Source organism: Rattus rattus, chromosome 3 (assembly GCF_011064425.1).
Source record: "Rattus rattus isolate New Zealand chromosome 3, Rrattus_CSIRO_v1, whole genome shotgun sequence".
NCBI classification, from domain to species: domain Eukaryota; kingdom Metazoa; phylum Chordata; class Mammalia; order Rodentia; family Muridae; genus Rattus; species Rattus rattus.
Genome location: NC_046156.1, coordinates 24,377,046 through 24,399,271, shown reverse-complemented (window position 1 = coordinate 24,399,271; position 22,226 = coordinate 24,377,046). Strand labels below are relative to the sequence as shown.

The 22,226-nt window shown below is 41.6% G+C and overlaps 1 protein-coding gene across 4 annotated transcripts; it reads right to left on the bottom strand.

Annotated features, from left to right (window-relative positions):
• Window positions 1-31: 31 nt before the first annotated feature.
• Window positions 32-21,566, bottom strand: Cxxc4 (CXXC finger protein 4). Of its 4 annotated transcripts, none has more exons than XM_032897287.1 (4): window positions 21,339-21,566; window positions 21,139-21,214; window positions 17,320-18,660; window positions 32-656 (listed from the first exon to the last, which is right to left on the bottom strand). In XM_032897287.1, the coding sequence occupies exons 3-4, from the start codon at window positions 18,373-18,375 to the stop codon at window positions 612-614; spliced, it is 1,101 nt and encodes a 366-aa protein (XP_032753178.1). In that variant the 5' UTR covers window positions 18,376-18,660; window positions 21,139-21,214; window positions 21,339-21,566; the 3' UTR covers window positions 32-611. The 4 variants fall into 4 exon arrangements, with proteins under 4 accessions (XP_032753178.1, XP_032753175.1, XP_032753179.1 ...); XM_032897284.1 differs by having other exon boundaries at window positions 17,320-18,632; XM_032897288.1 differs by lacking the exon at window positions 21,139-21,214 and having other exon boundaries at window positions 17,320-18,632.
• Between the last annotated feature and the right edge of the window lie 660 nt (window positions 21,567-22,226).

The window sequence follows — 22,226 nt, the reverse complement described above, 5'->3', positions numbered from 1 at the left end:
TGCTCCTAAAAACAACTGGCAAAAAAAAATATATTTATTTAAAGCTAAAATTTATTGCTCCGGATTTTTAACTTGTAGAACCATAGTTTTGTGTACAAACCGTTAATCTCCATAGATGCTCAGACCTGATTGTCTCCTGTGTCTAAACACACAAAATACAAGCCGCTGTCTGTACAGTTTACAGTACTGGAACACATATATATGAAAATGAAGTATAGATATGTACTTTGCAAAGATACATCATTTTACAGTCGGGGGTTACCCAAACTTATTTTTTTTTTACAGCCACTTTCAAAATAGACAACAGCTTCACTAGTATAGCTAGATACATCAAAGGAAGAATCAGTGTATTGAACGTAAAAAAAAACGGCCAATTCCCCAAGCTTCCCTCTTATTTTTATGTGTCTTGTTGTTGTTCTTGTTGTTGTTGTTGTTGTTGTTGATTTCTTTTCCTCTTGGTTTTTTTTTTTTTTTTTGAAGAAATCCCTATACATAAAATGAAAATAATTTCTGGATAATTTCTTCAATGGTGGACTAAGTGGTTTCTTAAAACAAGACATTAGTTTGCCCTTCATTTCCAAAATGCCTTGAAAATAAGGTACACTACAGCTTTAAAAGAACCATCGGAATGCTTCAGCGCTGGGAACAGGTGTTCTCTATAAAAAGAAAACAAAGAAAAAAGAGCAAGAAAACAGGTTAAGCTTTCTTTCTTTGTCAATGTAAAATTAGATTTTCCTCCTTTGGCAATAGTTTTAGCCAACCATACAGAACACGAGGACAAATATGGCAACATGTAATAAATGAGGAAATGCTCAATCTTAAAACTATGACAACCATGCTATTCAGTTTAATACCAGTTGACTGATCCTAATGACTGGAGCACATTACATACTTAAAATACATGAAATACATCCTGGGGTATGTGTAGCAATTAAAGAACGTTCAAGGTATGAACCAATGGGACGCACGACTGGTACCTGTATGTAAATTCTGTGGCTACCTCGCAGGAAACACATGTCACTTTAAGTTGGCCATCTCTGTGTTTAAACCTAGGTGGCAGAGTCACACAGTGACATAGGAAATAGATCTTTCCTGATCTTCATTTCTCTATCTCTTAAATTTTAAAAGATCATAACCAGCTATGCCTGCTGTCTTCAGTGTGATATAAGTCTTTCATGCAGCCAAAGTAACTGTGACTGAATTATTCTGTTCGTTACACTAACAAGCATGTCACCTGACAGTAACCTGAAGTTTATATACAAAGTTGCAATATGTATATATATATATATATATATATATATATATATATATATACACACACACACACACACACACACATATATACATATGCAGCCTATGTAAGGTCAATGTCAGAGCTGAGTAAAGCATTTCTTTGTGGTGGCAAACTGATAGGCCAAATTAATGTTGTCAACCAGCCAGCCACTTGTGTGTATGTGTTTACATACTCTTAAGGTATAGATTAAAATATAGTAAGGTTTATTAATATGTTCTGTGTTAATATATATCCCTTAAGAGAATGTCCATAGCACTTGAATTTCCTATTAGAATTCACATGAAAACTATGCTACAAATTATATTACAAAATGCTCTAATGATTGAAGTTGGCTTTGATTTACTTTCTCATACATAAGTAATTTGGTTGGTTGCCATTCTTTTTTAATAATAATGTTAATCAAAAATAAAATCCTATATTAACCTATGACATTAGCTTAAGTCAGACATTCTACTTCTCTCTTTTGAGAATGCCCTTCCCATGCTTGTGTGTGTGTGTGTGTGTGTGTGTGTGTGTGTGTGTGTGTGTGTGTGTTACTTTATTCAAGTGGCTTTGTCTTAGACCTGGACCTTAAGCCTATATCACCTTTATTGTTAAAAAAAAAAAGAAATTTAATAACTGTTTTGGAAGTTAGATTTCATTTGCACTATTGGCACTAACAATTATTTTTAAAGACTGCTCTCTAAAACAACCACAAATTTTAAATATTAAGACAAATGAATTTACTGTAAGTTATATAATTCAGATTTGCATGCATGCATAAAAAAATGAAATCGTGCCTTCACAAAGCACAAAAAGGTCTACCATTCTCAATAAAATAAGCACCTATTTTGCTCTGTTTTGACTCCCCTTATTGATGAGGTAATCAGTTTTATTCTTTCCAGATCATTGTGCACAGTGGACTGTGCATTATTTGGTTTTGTTTGTAAAAAAGTCCTTAACAACTTTCTAAATTTAACTTCTGAATACTCAATGTACTAATTATAATTCTTGTTACATTTGCTTAGTCATTACTGAAAGAACTATATAAAGCAAACAAGAAACACACCCATTCTAATATTCATACTTACAAACAGGCACTCCAGTGGCACACATACAGACACATGAACATACACATATGCACATACATGTGTGTGCACGCACACACATGTGCCATGAGTGCTTTGGCACACACACACACACACACACACACACACACACACACACACACACACAAAAAACAGGAAGCAAAACTGAAATGTTCTACCAGATGCTACCTTGCTTTCTGATGCCAACTAAGAATCAATTCTATGTAAGTAAGTTTATTTATATAAATGTAGTCATTTTTAACAAGATACATTAGATCCAAGTATATCCATGCAATTATATATCTACACTCAGATTCACATATGAAAAATAAACATGTGCATATATATTCATACATATGCACATTTATGCGTATATGTATGACAAAGATGCCAACTGGAAACAAGTTTATAAATATATACTTATGCAGTCATGTATCTTGATAAACAGATATGTTTATGAAGGTAAACAGAAAAAATGCAGAGTACGTTTTTTAAATGAGATAAACTCCGTATGCCTTAGATACGCTTTTGAATCTATTTTCTGACTTCGTTCTTCCTGATCCCCATTCTGCAATCCCATGTTATTTTCAGTATTTAATGAGAGCGAGGTAGTTTTAAATGCTACCTAGAATCAAGGGTCAGTGCTATAAGGAGAAGACGATTCTTTCTCAATTTTTGCTCACACTAAGAATCCAACACACAGGAGACCATGAAGGAAGCGAGGCAGAGGTTTCTATAGTGACATAAAATAGCACCCCGGTGAAGCTCTTCCCTGACATAACTCAACACTGTGCTGAGGTCAGAACGTCTCCCCAGAGAGGGAAATAGAGAAGGTAAGCATAGAAGCTTTTAAAATGGCTTTTCTTCGCATTAAGATCTTTGAAGTCATGAAACTTCATTTAAAAGAAATAAATAAAAAGGTTAGTGAAGAAATCGCCTAAACCACATAAGAAGAACGAAGAAAGCCACCAGCGCAATAATTAGTGCAAATTATCAAGTAGTCACCAGAAACTTACAATCTCCCTCTCAATTTCATTTAAGGATTAAAGAGAGCAAAAATTCTTTAGAGTCCTAGAGTCCTAGGGGCTACACAAAACTACTGCTCCACCCAATTTTCATTAGGCTTGCCAGAAATTTACTTGAGGGTGAGGCTGAGCTATTTACAACCAAGCAGCTGGAAGCAACTGTTTCCACAGAAGTACTGGGTTAAATCACAGGTTTCTGATTAGTCTGCACAAATTCGGGCACACATCTTCTGACTTTGTCAACTACGGAGGTCGTCTCCGTAAGAGGACCACGTAAACTGGAGGCTCAGCACATCCACACCGGGGATTAGATGCCCTCGGCAGATACCTCCAAGTTAGATAAATTCAAAATCCCAGCTGGGGAATCGCACTCCATAAGATTACTGTGACTTCCTGGATCTCAGTGATGCTTACAGGGGCTAGTTATCCTGAGTGACAGGAAGACCAGAGTCCCTTGGAAGAAAATGGTATGGGAGTTAAGGAAGGATATTGAGGTGATCCTGTTGTTTGAGGCAGCCTGGCTCCCATGAAGCCTGTGGAGAAATCTGCAGGTCCCAACCATACCCCACTGTCCCTCTTCCTGACAATGCTATCAAGCATGCTGGGGGGAAAAAAATCTTCGGACAGAAGCCAGATAGAAAATGACCTTCAGCGTCGAAAGAAGGGTATGTGTTTGTCCTCTACGTAACGCTTCAAAGCAAGGATGTTCTTCAAGGACAGAGTGGCATTTTACATTTTCCCAACAACTTAGGGTAAATATTCTCTCGGGCGAAATGGATTACGGTATCAATTTTTGCTAATTTAATAAGGGACGGCAAACAAGAGAGCCTCAAGCAAGGCAGAAGCCCCAAGCTCTGCTCTGAGAATCCGGAAAGGTTTCTCACTTTTGGCACCTGCCAAGTGAGCGTTGCTCCGTTGGTGTCTTGGGGTCAAACACTCATCCGCACACTGTTGTTAGAAGCACGGGCAGTTTAAGGAGAATTCACCCCCTGAGAGAGGGAAGTGGAGAACCTAAAACTGAACAAACGAGGGTGTGGAGTGCGGCCATTCAGATCAATAGATACAGCAGAGAGATGTGAACCCGGCAGTAGTTACCACAGTGCAACATTTTAACCACAGTACACCTGAGGGTCCAAAGACCAAAGTAGAGATAAACTTAGACACTGAAATGCCAAGGGTGATTCGAATGCATGAAATTCTAAATTGAGATAATGAAGGAGGCATTGGAGTTTTCGACCGAGGATGATACTTTGTTGACATTTGTGTGTATTACTTTCTAGACTTCTTTATAGACTTCTATAATCCACCCGGTGCCTTCAGATTTCTACTGTGAAACAGGTGGGTCTAACACAATGATTTCGAAGAGTTAGAATTGGAGAATAACGGTATTCTTACATTGATTAAAAAATAATGTTCCGTGTCCTTATTGGCAATTAAGGGAACGCGCGTCACGAAATCAATTTCCGATTTTCATATAGCAATGGAGGAAAAAAAATGTTTTCCAGCCGAAGTCCATGCAGTTTCAGGCTGGGCAGAGCCAATGACACCTCCTTGGAGACTTTCTAGGATGTCCCTTTGCTGTGAAAGCCACTAAATAGGACTCCTGGATGCCTTCAGCCTTGAGTTCTGAAATCCTTGCTATATTAAAATCTAAAACATTTGTTGCTAAAATTTAAAGACTTTAGAGAATCTCTGAGAACCTGCAATGAAAATTACATAAATAAAAAAGACCAAAGGCATCAGACCCTTGCTGTGGCCCCTTAGCATTTGACTGTGGCTTTTTATAGTTTTGAAAAAACCTCTCGACTGTAGGATTTTATTTTTTGAGTAAACAAAGTCAAAAGGATTCCTGATGAGGAAAAATTCCTTCTTTTCTGATGGGACTTATAAAATAATCTTAAGATACCATTAAATGTGTTGTTACTTCCTAGTGAATTTCAAAATCTTCTTATAGATGTGAAACATTATACATTGCATGCATGAGAACCTGGATTCTGCATTCACAACACCATGCAACATACTTTAACATACGTTTATCCATAACAATCTTTAAATAGTTAATTATGGTTTAGAGTGATATCCAGCGAAGGGAAACAGATTTTGCCTAGGGTTTTTTCTTTACACTTTAACTTTAAATGTTACATTGTAAAAAAGTATAGTATACTACTACAGCCACTAGAGAATGTAGGTAGAGTATAATCAGGGTATGAGAAAACCATGAACATATGACCAAAGTTAATGTGATGCCTTGGAATGGACTGATCATAAATGAAAGTAACCTTATAGTAAGAAATAACTCCTATGAAATATATGAATAGGACTAGGATTTTACTTTCTAACATTTTCTTGTCTTATTGTTTGGTTTTTTAGGGTCTCGCTATGTCTCAGTCTGGCCTCAAACTCAAGACCCTCCTTCCTCAGCCTGCAGAGTGCTGGGATTATGAACATGTATCACTTGCCCCAGCTCTCTAGTTTTAAAATACACCTCTCTTTTTTCTTCAGGCTTGTCTATACATCTGTGATATCATAGATAGATAGATAGATAGATAGATAGATAGATAGATAGATAGATAGATAGATAGATAGATAGTAATACCACTGACTGGTAATATTTAATATCTAAAGGAGAACATGTACTAAATATGAGATCAGTGATTGGAAGGTGCCTTCCCCCTCCCTGGCTTCCAAACTGACATCTGACATCTGACATTATGAACTGACACTTGGATCCCTCTGACCAATGGTGAAGGGCTAGCCAGAGCATTTTTCAGGCTCTCTTCTCTGTCGCAGTAGCTCCTGTTACTCCCTCTACCTTGGGAACGCCCCTCTTCCCTCACCTTCCTGCATGCTCCTCTGGCACCACCGGCACTCCATCGCCGAGATGGTAATATCTTAGAAGGCAAACCTAGCTAACGTAAACAGGACACACTTAGAGACCACACTACAAGGGAATTAAGTGCATGTGCGGGTAGAGCCAATTAAGGAAAGGAGGCTGAGACTCATATTTGGGGAGAGATGGAGTCAGTAAGAAAACGGACACACGGACATCACGAGCCTAAAGGACATGGACTTCCTGTCCCCAGTATCAAATGCGAACAATTTCTTTAGACTTGACTCTTGAAAAAAGCTACATATAGTTGCATTTGGCTAAAAAAAAATACTTGAAACTACAACAGATCAACAGATAAGAAAGCTTACTGTGACACATATTACTATTTTAGTGATTTAAATGTTCTTGGACAAAAAAAAAGTCACTCTGATACAGTTGCAACAAGCTATAGAGAAATAAGTAATTTTTTTCCAGTGGCCTTCAGTTTTCGAGAATATTTTACAAAAATGATTCCATATGATTATTTTAATCTTATGTGTAAGCAAGGGTATAAGATTAACATTAGAATTAAAAAATGCAAAATATACTGGCCATGGTGTTGTGCACCTGTGATCTCAGCACTTTGAAAGTGCAAGGGACCCAAGCTATAGTGATCTCAAGCTATAGTTAGACAACCTGGGCTGCATAAAATTGTGTCTCACAAAAATAAATATGTAAAAATTAGGTGAATGAACTCTAAGCTACACTGTTAATCATTTAAACATACAGAATGTTATTTATGTATCTGCAAGCCTGTATTAGAGTATAGGTATGCAAATATATCTGGCTTTAGGATCTGAGTATATTTCTACTCTCTGTCTCTAAAAATTTGATGATTCAATCTCTCCCTGATGCTACTATGCTAATTCCATCCAGTCTCTCCCTGATGCTGGTCTACTAATTCCTGTCTGTAATATTGCCTCTAGGAGAAAATAGCTATCAAAAAGTGATGAAGTTGTTTAATAATTTTGAATCTTGGGATAAACTTTTGTTACAACCACGAATGTCTATCAAGTCCACAACTCTTTTACTGAAAACAAGGAGAGATATTTTGCACAACCACGAGAAAATTATAGATTACTTACAGTACTTATCAAAGCTAGATTTGAATAGCCTTTAATTTTATTAAAATAAAAACCCAATAGTTACAATTATGATCCAGTCTTACTTATGGTGGTTCTCATTCCTACAGACATGGAGGCTGGAGAAAAAAAATTTTTTTGATGTTACATAAAGGTGTAAGTCGGCTAACGTTTTGATCGAGGTCACTGACTTGCAAGTTAGTTGTTCAACATCTCCTCTGGTAACACTCAGCCACTGACAGAGACCCAGCCCAGAACCCCTGAGGGTTTTATGCTCCTAAATTGATCAGAGAAATTCAGAGACATACGAGGCCTTGCAGGTGTACCTCCCAATACTCTCTCCCTTCTTTCTGCCTTCTCTCTGCTCTCTCTCTCTCTCAACTAAGATTCACCAGTACAAGGAATTATTAGTCTTTGACCTCTTTTTCTTCCTCAGTAATTTTAAAATAAAAAATGTAAAAACAACAACTGATTTAGTGAGGCTTGGTTTTTCACACGTGCCCTCAATCACTGAGAGTTTATTTGAGTTCGTCCACACTAAGACGACAAACACATGAAAGATTCTGCTACCTTGACATCAGAGGATCACCACATCCCAACAATACTCCAGTCTATAGGTTCAAATTCATCCTCAGAAAATGTTCGTGGGTTTTTCTACATATTTGTGCAAACATAGTCTCATAAAAGAAATGAACAAGCCTACTGTTTTAGCCATGGGATGTGATTATAACACGTAGTAAGCAATAATCTTCTCACCGTTGTTCTGGAATCTTTTCTAATGCTCAATTCTGTATTTTTCCATAACTACCTTAAAGTGATGCTCACAGCTTTGAATACTTGGTTGCTTATAAGTAAATGCTTTTATTACCTAAGCACTATCATTAGTTAATGTTAAGGATCCATCTTCTCCCCTTACCCTTCCTATGTCTCTAGTTGAATGGCTGCATTTCATCCTTAAATTGAAAATTGAAACGGGAAAATAAAGGAATGGAGAAGAGAGTTGGGGGAAGGCTGGAGAGAATTCAGCAAAGGCAAGGAAAAGCTAAGCTCAGCTAATCTCCCTGGAACTAATTTCTCCATTGTGGTGAGTGAAGAAAAAGTCTGAATGGTTCTAGCAGGCCTGATCCCAGATCCATCTGGGATGGATCTGAGATCTCAAAGACTGAAAAACATTAGCAATTGCTATTCATTCCCGATTTGAGCAGACTCAAGAGTGACCTAGAGCTCAATGCTTTCCCAGTCTGCAGCATCCTGTAGCCTGCATGTGCTCCTTCCCGCTCTGTACATCCTGGGTTTCTTCTAATATTTACCTCCCCTCACTTAGAGCCTATAACATAGTCCTCAAAATACAGCAAAAATAATCTGACTATGACATGAAGCACCACACACCATGGTATTGGAGTCACCACGTCACTGTGTCCCTTGTCCAGGATGGAGGACAAAACTGAAATGAACCATGTCCACAAGTGTGCAATTGCTTCTTGAGGTGTCTAAACATTCAACTCTTCCATTTATAACTATTTCATTTCATAGATGGCAATGGAACATAAGAGGTAACTAAGAACATCCTTGGATAAAAGACTAAGACCTTGAGTTAGGGAATCATAAAGGTACTGACAGAGGGCAGTTGGAAATAAAGGAAAGTGCTTTCTTAAACCTGGACACACTGTAGCTGTGTGTATCCATACCCACGTGTCTACTGAAGTTGCATTCAAGCATTAGAAAGCAGCAGCTTCTGCCTAAAGGGGCGTTCCTCCTCATTCAGTTTATCACCTGTTTTGCCACACTCTTACCAGCTCTATGAATGCACAACACAGGCCCAAGTCTATCTTAGAATCCAAGCATGGCTGCTTACAGAACAGGTAAAGTTTTCTCCCTATCTTACTAAAAAATGTTCAAATATAATTTCCTTCATCGCTAAAGACGTGCTCAATGGTGTTACAGCTATGGCTAACGTTTTCCAAATTGTATCTGAAAGTAGTCAATAACTTCACATTTGACACGCCCGCCTAATGTGGTTGAAGCCATCACTAAGGGGCATCACTTGCCCGTGGTATATCTATGTATTTCCTGCTCTGTTCTACTTTACTCCACTTTCTCTCATCCTCTGGAGAAGCCAATACACGGATTTCATGGACCTCTGATATACTAGCCTTGTACTAGTCTAACAAACTATCATCTGTGGCCTGAGAAACTTAGCATCGGTCTCAATTGAATCCCACATCACTCAAACCCAGAGAGACTCTACACTCAAAATGATCCCCAGCTCCACAAGATGCAGCCTTGCAGCAAACAGAAAACATATTCCTGTGAGGATGGATCAAGGCAGCACTCTCTGTTCTGTTTTCTGTGAACTAAAAGTAAATTGCAGATTTAAGATTTAGTAAGTTTCGCGGCTGACCTTTCACTGATTTATATTTCATATTTGATCCTTTTCCTTATTTTAACTCCATCAAAATCATCACTTAGCCTACAGAAATATTTCCACAGCACAGTCATTTCCCAGCACAATAATTTTTTGACCACTGATGTACCATCGCTAACTACGACCCTTTCCACACGATTACATTTCAGTGGTTTTCTTCCTTTAAGGAAAGGTATTTCACCACCTTCTACTTTAGGAAGTTTTAGAGAAAATAGGTCTTTTTCGGAATTTGCCAGATTTGCTGAAATCCACAGAGCTGCCCATCATTACTCTTCCCGCTCTACAGGCATCTGCCATGGTCTCTCCTCATCTGACTTGATCTCTATCCCTCAGATGCTCCTATCAATCATTCGGTTATGGTCTGCTATGTTGAGCAGAGAATAGCACTTTCAGCAGTTTTCGCCCTGTTCAACACTTTCTGCAACTTTTTAGACTGCCCTCTAAGATATAAATTAAATGTAGGTCAGACTCAAAGGGGAGCTTGTTTTCTACTAATCCTGGAAGTGTTTTCACTGTACTCTGGAGTTATGCTACCAAGTGTTTCCAGGGCACGCATCAAAATCACATCAGCTGGGACACAGACCTCACTGAGAATTCACTCAGCACTAAGCTGGAAGCCACAGCTCTCACTCTCAAGCCAAAGGCGTTAAGTCAGATCTCGAACACTTGTTCCTTCCTTTTCTCCTGTTCTCTTCTCTGCCAATTTTCAAACTTCTGGAAGGATGAAGGGATGAACGTTCCATCTTGACAAACGTTCTTCTATGTAGTGTTTAGTATTCTAGTTGTATGGTTTTTTTTAATTAAAAAAATAAAATACTTCTGTGGTTAGAATTCCACTTCTCTAAGGGCCTCTCACTTTTTCCTCAAAATCGTCCTTACCTGTCTCACACCCAAACTAAACCAATGCCTGTGTCTTCTACCTGGATAAGGTTTACTAATATATACATTTCGGTTTCCCAACACTAAATGTTTTCTCTAACTGGTATTTATAGAAAGCATTTAACCCTTTCCTCACATTGAGCCTCTTGAACTAAGTCACGTAGAGAAGCACTCTCTCAATAAAGTTGTCTAATGTCTCAGGCATTGCTTGAGACAAGAGCTGCTTTTTCATAGATTCTCTATGTGACAACATGGCCCTGATGTTGATTTTTAAACTAAAACATAAAGAAGGAAGGAAGGAAGGAAGGAAGGAAGGAAGGAAGGAAGAAGGCCAGGAAGCTAGTATTATATTTCCTGAATATACTTTATATCTGATTTTACATAAAATAAATACAAAATGAATATGACTTACATGAAAAAGTAACTGTTTTGCCATTAGTAAGAAACTGCATTAAAACATTTGTGATAGATACCAAGAAAAATGGGGAGAGCCAGTGAGCTTGATCTTCTCCCTATTTATGTGTTCTCAAACTCCTAAAGGAGACTAAGACATGGGCTGTAAGTTTCACAAAGGGAGAAAGATCCTTCTAATGCTTTAACTTAGAGCTAACAAGCCTGCTAGGATCCCTCCGACCCCGGCAGAGCTAAGTACTCAACATTATTAAATATCTGTCACACGTGAAGTATGATACGGCGTAACTCAATAGAAAACGGAAACACACTGCTGAAATGGAGCGAGGGTTTTCAGTTACCCAGCAGAATAATTCAGTTTCTGGGCAGGTGTCTCTGCAAAAGATAGAACAAGATGTGACTTGGATAAAATCACTCCGGCGTGCCTCCACGGGTATCATGGAACTCCCAAGGATACCAGAGCACTGCCAAAGAGTAAGTATAATGTAGGCATAAACACTGAAGTGGTGCTGAGGGGACAAAACTATGCACACACATACCCACAGCACTTATAGCCTATACAAAATAGATTCCTGCAAACAAGTTTTTATAAAAACGTTTCCAGACTTCTTCCATCCAAACCATCTAACATCGCCCTCCTCCCAGTGTCTGAGAAAACACACTTGTAACCAACACCCTGTACAAAGTATTCTGAGCTCACTTCTGCTTTCATAAACTAACTTATGAATAAGAGAAGATTTAATATTTTAATGAATCCTAACTTCAACCTATTATTTTACCTAGATATTGCTGTGTGGCTTGACCAAGAATCTCTTAGTATTTTGTATAATGTAAGAAGTTGAAACACACCTGGCTTATGAAAAATGTACTGAGTAGGACACCATATTATTAAAGTTTTGCAACGCAAATTCGAAGTGAATTGTTTTTCTGGTAAAGGTAAACTTTATATTCAGATCACCTGGTCAACTCTGATGGAGTGATGGACCTTAAGAGGACCTGCAACTTCTTAGAAACACCTTTGAGCCTAGTCCTAGGAAATACTAAGGTAAGTAAATGTTTAACTTCATATCCAAAATGAACATCGCAACAAGGTTTCAGAGCTCACAGCAGTTGCTGTCTCCAGTTTCCAACATGGTAGAAAATGTTGTACTTGGAGAAAGTACGGTGGTCCTCCATCTTCTGTGCAGACCTCTTAAATCCAGTCTTACAGATCACTTTGCCAAATGGTTTTACATCAGTCTCTAAGTGTGACTCTGTGAAACTCTGACATTCCATCCAAAAGAAAAGTAGATGGTATGCAGAAAAGTAATTCAGTAATCAAATCATTAAAACTTTTCAAGGCAAGAAACCTTTACAACCTCCGTTGCCCAATAAACACCCCCTTCTTCTCCAAATATCTTCATCTGATTAAGCTGCGCCTAACGTTCAATGTTATTTGATTTCTTTTCCTCATTGTCTTTCTGAATGTCTTCTTGCCTTTTGTTTGATGACGTCTAAGTTTCCAAGAAATAGTCTGTATATGGTATTGTTTATAGATTTTTTTTTCTCAATTTTATTTCACTACTTCTAATTGCCACATAAAATACTGCTTAGATTTTTTTTCCATGCTGCTTAGACAGAAAGGAATATCAGTTTCATTTAGGAAGCAAAAAATATATCTTATTTTCATAAGCGACTATATTTTTAACTAACAGATGAAGTCGAATGGATTTATTATGTACAATTTGAGCTCTGGTGTGCATAAAAACAACGTTAACTCCTTTGGAGTGATCTAATGGGCAGAGCAGCTCCCTGGGTACCTCAGTGTCCTCACAATGAAACTGCCTCATATCTCTGACCATAACTAAACTTTTCCTTATCATTTATAGACTCTGGGTCTTCCTTTTACATTATCGCCTTGTTACATTCTAATGTAACAAAAAAAGTATCAGTTCATTTGGAGTTTATTGGGAAAAAAAACCTCCTGTCCTATAGAGAGATAGAATGTGCCTAGTCCCCCAGGGACTTGACGTGCAGGGCATTCAGAGGCGATACCCAGAGGGGAGCTTCCTCTTCTAAAGAGAAGGGGAAGGTGAAATGGGGGTAGGACTTGCCTGAGAGGGTGCTGGGAGGAGAGGAAGGGCTGATGTTGGGTTATGAAGTAAACAAATAAATTAAAAAATACTTCCCGCGAGCATGTCTTAATTGTTAAACAGAAAACTCATTTTAAACTACGACATGAAATGACAAACTGAAAAAGTTTCAACTTAAAATATGCAAGATTTATTATATTTTATCTATGCATATATACTTTTTAAAACAACCCAGTAGACTTTAAGACCTTCTGAAGTGTTCAGTCATTTGCTAGTTTTCTGCAGCTAGGAACTGGATAGTGACACATCTACTTTAGATGTGGGCTACAAATTAATTTTCTTAGCAGGCAGCCATCATCATTCTGCACAAGTTACAGACACAGTGCTTTGTCCAGAATTTCACAACTGCCCTTGGTTGGGGCCCCCAGAGCTTAAAATGTATACGTAGTGTCTCTCTCCACTTCTAAAACACGTTTCTAAACCAAGTTATCTGGTTTCACTTGATAACATCAGAATGTTTTCCATCAAATCCTTCAGAATCTGGAGCTGGCTTCTAGAAACATTGCTGGGGGGCTAGTACATAGACACACTTCCTATTTTTTAAGTGAGAGAAAAGAGAAAGAAAAACATAACCACCCTTTTAACCGTTTTTTTCCCCCAGTTTTCCCATCTCTTCTCTATAAAGTTGTGGCAGGAAAGAGAGCAGGAGTGGGAGGCAGGGGAACCTCCCAGAGGTACGGCTTCACTAATGTAATTCCATAAATCAACTAATGGGAGAGAAACCAGCTCTGTGTGGTCTCTAATGCTGTCCCACAGAGATCAATCATGTCACCTGAACAATGTTCAGGGACTAAGAGGCTGGGCTTGCCCACTGGGACTTTATCCCTTGAGTTACATTAGATCGTGATATTTTAAAAAGTGAAATCTTTGTATCAGGCCAAAAAAATAACGGTTGCATGTATAAGTATTTACCTAGTATCATAATAATCTCCTAAATGGTCATATTTTTAATAAATCTAGGAATTGAATGTTAATTAAAGACATAGATTATTAAAGTAAGTTTTGTCCCGCAGGAACACAATGCATTTGTATCAACTGCTTTTAACAATTAGTGGCTATTGTTAATACAGTGATTGATGAAGGAGCCGTGGCATGTGCAAATACACAGCACACAGAACACAGAGCACACACTATTCCATGGGTATTGTCACACTGAACGTCAACAGGGAGTGCTACAACATAAGTTGCTCTTAACATGGAACTAAGCAGGGGAAGTCACATTTAAAGGAAGGCTAGGAAAGGAGGCTTAAGAGAATGTGGGCAGAATCCCAACACATCCATGTGAATCTTTCTTAATCTTGGTTTCCACAGCCTAAAAGCAATCTGACTGTGCCTCTGGTCTCTGAGATAAGACCAGGTCAAAGAGAAGGAGGGCACATAGGTTTGGAGTGCTAAGAGGATGAGTCGTGAGTAGTGTGTAGATATAAACCACTTGTGTGTCTGAAAGTTAGAGCCACAAGTATCAGCTACTAAGTTTATGATTGAAATCCAACTCCTGGACCTGACAAGAGTCTACCCACTCTCAAAAACATCTCCTGAGATCACAATGGACCAAATTAAAGATAGAAAAGTGGATCTGCAGGGGAACTTTTTCAGCTTCGGTTCAATCATTGAAGATCTGCTACCCTATACGTAAGCCCTGGAAGTTTCCTACAAGTGTAGCTTGAGGATCCATGTGGGTTTGAGGTAATCACACGGTAATTACTCTATTCAGGACTTGGAGAGACACTCAGACAATTTAGAAACCTTTTTTTCCCTTTTGTTTTGCCTAGTAGTATTTCATGGCCCTGAACTGTTCCCCATGCCCTGGTAGGTAGAAGGAACCCTCACGCTGGAAAACACCTGCAGTGGGAAATGTGTGTTCTCTCACCCACTCCCCACCTTCTGCGTGGCCACAACGTTCTGTGCACGCTAATTTTCAAAGACAAAATAAACGATTCTACGATGCTTGGAACTATGAACAAAAACTTTGAAAAGTTTATGGGAAACCACTGAAAGAGAGACAGAGAAGAAATATATGAAGCCAGTTTAAATGAACACAGCAGCCTAGAAACATGGCTGAAAGCCTAATGGAGCTCGTAGCAAACTCCTTTGGAGTGGTTGCTGACTAAATAGATGAGGATCATTCAGCTTTCCTCTCCACTATGTCCCCTGCAACGGTGTACAGGTGGCTATGCTATAGCTGAAGCTAGCTAGGGTATGACAATTCCAATGCTATACTATATACAATGCCAGAAATATAACTCTACAGATTAATCTTCAAAGGGAAAACAGAAGCCATACTGTCCTATTCACTAGACATTCCTAGGCCATCACCTCATCATAAGCTAAAATTTCCCATGGTCTTCCAGACCGAAAGAAGTTATAGTAAATGAAAGCCCAACAGAGAGCTCAAAACTTAGTTTCTTGCCATCTCGGGAAATACATAACCTGCACTGTAGCTGCTGTTACCTTTGCTTGACCATAGTTTCCCACAGGAAGAACAACGACGTACCCTGTGACACAATTACAGTTCCCAAGAAGACCTGGTTTCTTTAGGAGGAGGAATACATGCAATGTTGTGACGGAACTGCAGTCCATGTGCTGCTAACTTTGGAAATCCCAGTCCCTTGGACTTGGTTTGAACCAAGATGATCCATCTTCTTCGTAGTCAAAACAGAAGCAAGATCTTTAACTTTTATGTTTATTCTTTAAAACTCCAATGCTCAGCGATTCAAAGAAGGCATCCCTAGGTCATGTTCCTGATTTTTTAAAAGAATGTGCAAGTAAAGTATTCCTCAGGACGGATTGGGGCAGTCACTCTCAACACCCAGTCTAGTCCACAGAACCTTCCCTAAGAGTAAACCCATTGCCCTGCCTCACATGGCACAAGCAGCTCACTAGATAGCCCTTCTCTCTAGATTTCATCAGAGACGGTGACTGCCTGCTCATACTTCCTTTCTGAATGTCACCAAAACAACATACCTATAATTTTGCACTTTTTCCTCCTGTGTTTTGATTAGGCTATCATATAAAATGTTCGTCCCATGTATCAATATTAATTTAAAATGCAATTAAAAGCCTAATGTTACCATTACTTTAGTGAATAATGTCTGTTTTAAAGACCTATAGGAAAAGTAAACTATCATTTACCACCTATGGCACCGACCAAAACCTTCCTATGTTTAGAGTAATTTTGCAACCACAAAATGGTTACTTTGTCAGATGCTGAACCCAAGGGAGATGTAAAATCTAAAGCAACAACAAAACAACCGAGTTTTCCTGGAACTACGTAAATTATTTTAAAAATAAGCTCCCCATTAGGCCACATTAGTAAATAATTATCATTTTACTCCAAGTCACATCTCAAAAATGGCTGGTGACTAGCAGCTCCCTACACTCTCTCTGCTGGCTCAAAAATTATCAGGAAGGCAAAAAAAAAAAAAAAAAAAAAAAGACAGGAAACAAAAAACATCCTGTTAGGCTCAGAAGAAAATTATTCTAGAAGAGGATAACAATCCCCTTTTGAATCCAGGCAATTCAGCCCACACACACGCACGCACACACACACATACACACACACACACACACACACACACACACACACACAGGCACACACACACACACACACACAAAGATGGTATATATACATATGTATGCGTATACTTTAAGTTGTGTACAACATGAGTAGTGTTATGTCTGGGCTATACTAAGTCCATATATATATATATATATATATATATATGTATATATACACATATATGTATATGAATGATAAATATGTTCAATATTTGGGGCAGAGCTTTTTGTTTGGATGTTTTCCTGATGGACCAGTTTAAAACAGCAGGGAAAATATTAAGCATACTCAGATGCAAAACTTCGGATTCTTAGACCAATTGCATTTTTTTTCCAGAGATTAAAAAAGGAGGGGCACTCTCTAGCCGAAGGGCGGTTCCGGACTGAAGTGCAGCTGAGAGGGTGGTATTGAGGCCAAGTCCTCCGCCAACCACCCATGCCAGTATGTTTCAGCCTGCAAGAAGCTTCAGAAAAGGGGATGCTGCGTCTTGAATCCAGACAAGAAACCCTGTGGGGGAGAGGGCAGGGGGGTGAGGAGGGAGGGGGCAAGACTGGGAAACAAGAAATCATCTCCTCTGACCTCTAGCGAAGTGCCAGGTTTTTTCTTTAGCTCTTCACATTTTCTAAATTTGCAGATCTGGTGTCCCGTTTTGCGGTTCCTGCAACTGCTGCAGACGCCACAGTTGATGAGCCTCTTGCAGGGCACGCAGACCCCACACCTTTTCCTCTTCTTCTTGGCCGGGTTGGCTCCGCCAGCTCCCCCCGAGGAGGACGAGGAGGAGGAGGAATGATTCTGCGGGCAGTCTGCCAGATTGGCAATTTGAAACGCACTGTCTGTGACGGCTGCTGAGGCTGCTGCGGGGGAGTGAAGGGCTGTCATGACGATGACCCCTGGAGGTAATGAGATGCCCCCTAAAGCCGGGATAGCGGAAAAAGTCCCCACCCGCTCGGGGAGATTCATTATCTCTGCTTCAGCAGCGCCGCATTTGAGCTTGTTCATGCATTCCCCCGCCAAAGGTCTGCAGTGTTCGGGGGATAAGGTGGAGAGGAAATTAGTATTTGCCATTTGCAACGACGGCTCTGGCGGACAGCCAGCCTTCCCCAGCCGCTGGGAGTCGTTCCGGTGGTGCATGCTGGTCCTGCCGCCGCCACCGCCGCCGCCGCCACCGCCGCTGCCACCGCCGCCGCCGCCACCGCCACCGCCGGCGGCGGGGAGGATCGCCGAGGAGGAGGCGGAGGAGGAGGCGGCGGCCGAGGAGGATTTCCTGCCGGCTCCGCCGCCCCCACCCCCGCCCCCACCGCCTCCGCCGCCGCCCCCGCTGCCCCAGAGCATCGCGGTGGCGGCGGCGGTGGCCGCGTTGTCGCAGTTCCACGGGGACATGCCGATGCGCGCAGCAGCCGCGGCGGCGGCGGCGCTGCTGGGGAAGATGGGGGTGGTGATGCGCGCGATCTTGGCTGCCTGCGGGAAGGCGCCCCCGTTGGTCTTGTAGAAGGAGGTGGCAAAAGAGCGATAGCGCTCCATCTCAGAGTTGTAATCCACAAGGCTGTTCAGGGCCCCCTCGGGCAGGTGGCTCTCCTTGGGCAAGCCCGGGGCCTCCGGGCTCGGCCCGGGCTCCACGCAGACATTGGTGTTCATGGTGCAGGGGGGGAAGAAGGGGTGCAGGGTGGAAGTGGGGACCGCCTGGTCCGACACCTGGGTGGGAAAGGGGGAGAGGTGGGGGGAAGGGAAGCGGGTGATGGTGGGGTCGGGGTACGGGCCGAGCCGTGCAGGAAAGTGGGATCCGGGTGGGGAGAGCAAGGTGAGGGCTGCTCTAGTCCTCTCTGGGGCGCATGTCCACAGACGGTGAATTCCCAGGCAGCGTCTTCCTTTGCATTATCCTCCAACTGTTACAACTAAAATAAAGAAAGTCATTCCAACGAGCTGCACGAGGAGAAAAATTAAAAATAAATAAACAGCCGCCCTCGTTACCCCACCGCAGACACCACAGAAAGCTCCCACGTTCTCTAGTCGGGTCGTTTGCATAACAATCATCAAGACGTGACCCCCCTCGCCCCCCCAACACTCCCAAGCCCCTGCTCCCTCCCTCCCTCCCTCCCTCCCTCCCGGCAGCACACCACACAGCTCCTCCCCCCCTATTCTTGTAACCCTCCTGAGAAAAAATGTATTAATAGCTAGAGTACCCAGGGAAAGAGGAAAGACGGGGGTGACAAATGCCGAGGGAAAAGGGCAATTGGAGTGCTAAAGACATGCAAATCAGGGGTGGGAGGGCGATACTACCTATAAGCAGAGGGCATTTAAACATTATGAAATGTGTGAACAAGTGCTGCCTGGGCATGCAAATGCTGTAAAGTAGAAACAGCAATGGCCCTATGAGGAAAACGAACCGGAAATTAGCAAATGAAGTACTGAGAAAGTCTACAATACATCCGAGCATAAACTGTAAGCAAACACAATACAACCGAGAGCTAGCTACAAGACTGCCCACATACAATCTGAACCAAAGAGGCAAAGAGGGTTGGGGGTGGGTGGGGGGGAACTACCAGCTGCCACAGTGTCCTTCTGTGTCTGCTGTCATTAGTTTGAATCCCAGCACAGCTGGCTCTGTTAGGATCTTAATTCAATGGACCAAGGACAGGTCTCAATTGTACAAGCCATTTGGTGGCAGGGGCAAGAAGGTGGTGTATTTCTTGTTTTTAAAAGGGAGGGGAGATGGAACATAGGTAGGTAGGTAGGTAGGTAGATATAAATATATAGATAGATCTCAAATACAAGCAATGCCACAGCTTAAAACTAAGTATCTGCTGCTCCTATAAGAATACCAATTATTTCTAATGGAGACTGCTGTCTTCCCAAGAAAAGAGGAAAGCAAGGGAAAAAAATCATTCACTAACACTGATTTTTGCATAAAGAGAAGGGAGATCCCTTCAGGTGTTGTTTATCCAAAGAGCCATTAAGATAATTTTTTCCCCTTTTTGCTATTTCTTTTTTAAGAGGAAAGTTTAATGCTAGCTGGGTATTTGCATTTCTCTGCTTAACAGGCCACCATGAAGCTTTAGGAAGAGGGATCCTGTTTGCTTATTAAGGGTGCGAGGCCCATCACAGCCTTTTAAGAATTAAAGCGAAGATGTGAAATGTATATTCACCTTACAAAAACAGTTTCTTTGTTTCCCTATTTTTTTTTCCAGAGTACCTTTCTCTGGCATCTTCTGAAGCCTAGAGATTGGTGTGGAAGGTGGAGTTCAGGGAATTAAAGCTGAGGGCCTAGTAGTCCCTGTCTCAAAATTTCAGAGTTTCAAATGCATATCAATTATAGTAATTACGCTTATAATTAGATTAATGAATCATTATGTCCAAACTCCAATTTCGAAAACTTCAAGGTCTACTGATGAGGCACCCTAAAAAAAAAAATGGGTTTATGTAAACAAATCCCTATTAGGCATAGTAAATCAGGATAAGGAACCCCCCTCCGGCTGGATTAGAAGCTAGCAGGCATCCTTCAATCACAGCAAGTCCCTAATCACTCAGGAACCACCTCTGTGGTTTCACATTAGGGAAAACTGCTCCCTTCTGAGGCCTGATGACAATACAAAGGTGCCCCCCAAATCTTCCTGACTAAATATCCCTGATACTCTCAAGGGTATGGGGGGAAAGACACAGTAAGAAAACATAAACAGCTTCAGTTTCTGTGGATCACATTGAAAAGGCAAGATGCTAATAAGTGCTACTCACTAGAAAACTAGTTATGCCAGCCATGCAGTAGGCATCATCCCACGGAGTGGAGGAGGCACTAACATTTTAGTCTCTTGACCTTGTTCCAAATAAAGAAGGGGTTTAATATCCGCCCCCCCTTCCAGATCTTAGCATGGTGTTTCCAAACAAGCTGTCCTTGCTTCTCCAATTGCTACCACCTCCCCCTTCCCACCTCTAGGTTCAATGCCACCAGAAACTGCAGAAAATGATTGTGCCCAGCATCCAGGTCATTATTGTTTAATCAATGCATCCCTGGAGCATGAAAAAAAAAAAAAAAAGGTACCTAAGCCACAGTTATTGTTTGGCTTTTATTTAGCAACAAAATAAAACATACACACCAATGACTATAGTTCTAATGCCAAAGCTAAATTAAACATCCATACTTCATGATCCTGCTTTGCCTCTGAACAATGTGACTGTACATGCCTAGTACTGTATGTCTGGTCTACCAGAGACATGGAGATCAAAGGTCATATTTAACATTCAGGAGGAGGGGCCGGTGCAGATTAATTAATTAATTAATACAGTCACGGTTTTTATTGCTGGAGTCCAGCATTAATCTACTTTTACAATCCCACCGGACAGCAAACATTTAAGAGAGAAAGAGATGGGGGGAAAGCCAGAGGAAGAGAAAGAACAATCACTTACCAGTCTCTTTTTATTTGGGGAGCCTTAGAATTTGCAGACGCTGCCAGTCTGCCTTTAATTAGTTGCACATCACCCCCTAACACAAAGAAACACAAATCCAGATGTGTCTTGGCAGCTCCCAATTACAACTTTAATACTTGTAAACAAACTGTTGGGAATGGGGGGGTGGGGTAAATAAATATGCGGATGAAAAAAAATACCTGTAAATGGCTTTTTTTTTCTTGTTGCAGAGAGGAGGAGGAGATGGTGTTAGTGGAGGGGGTGGAAGGAGGAGGAGGTGGGGGTGGAGAGGAAAGCGCCGAGTGTGAGCGTGTGTGGGAGAGCGCGGGGCTGTTGTCGGTGGTCTCTGCTCTTCCCAGCGCGTTGCTCCCGGTCCGTCTCCAGTCGCTGTGTGCGAGGGAGGGAGGGAGGGAGCCGGGGAGTCTCTCTCTCTCGCTCTCTCTCTCTCTCTCTTTCTCACCCCCCCCCTCGCTCTGTTTGTGTGTGTGCGTGTGTGCGGTGGCTGGGGGAGGGGAGCGCGGAGAAAGGCGAGGGAGGCGGTGCGGAGCCGGGGGCGGGGGCGGGCCGCGGCGCCGAGGTGAGCAGGACGCAGGGCGCGGACACCTCCCGGTGATTGGCTGCAAATTACACCGGGAACAAGAGGCGCACGCGGGCCAGCGCTCCTTTTCACAAATCCCCAGCTCGCCGGCGCGGCCACGTTTCCCGGCTCGCCCGCCGCCCCGCCAGCCCCCGGCTCGGCGGAGGATTTGCTTTTTTTTTTTTTTTTTTTTTTTTCTGGCAGATAATTGTTTGGAAGGGATGGAAGAGAGGGCGTTCCCGCCCCTCGCGCCCTCGCTCTCTGCGGGTGTGTTTGTGCACGCTGGGCGGGGGGGTGTGTAAATAAACTTGTCTGGGTTCCCTGGCTGAGCAGGGAAGAGCCGTGCCAGACACAGAGGGAAGGTCCTGTGTGGTGCAGGAAGGCTCTCAGTTTCACATCCCCGTCGCCTGCTTTTAAAAGATCGTCCTGGTGGGGCCGGGAAGGACACTGTAAAAGAGAATCGTTATCGTTCTAAAGTAAGGGGTAAAGGGACCGGTGTTCTGGTGGTTCG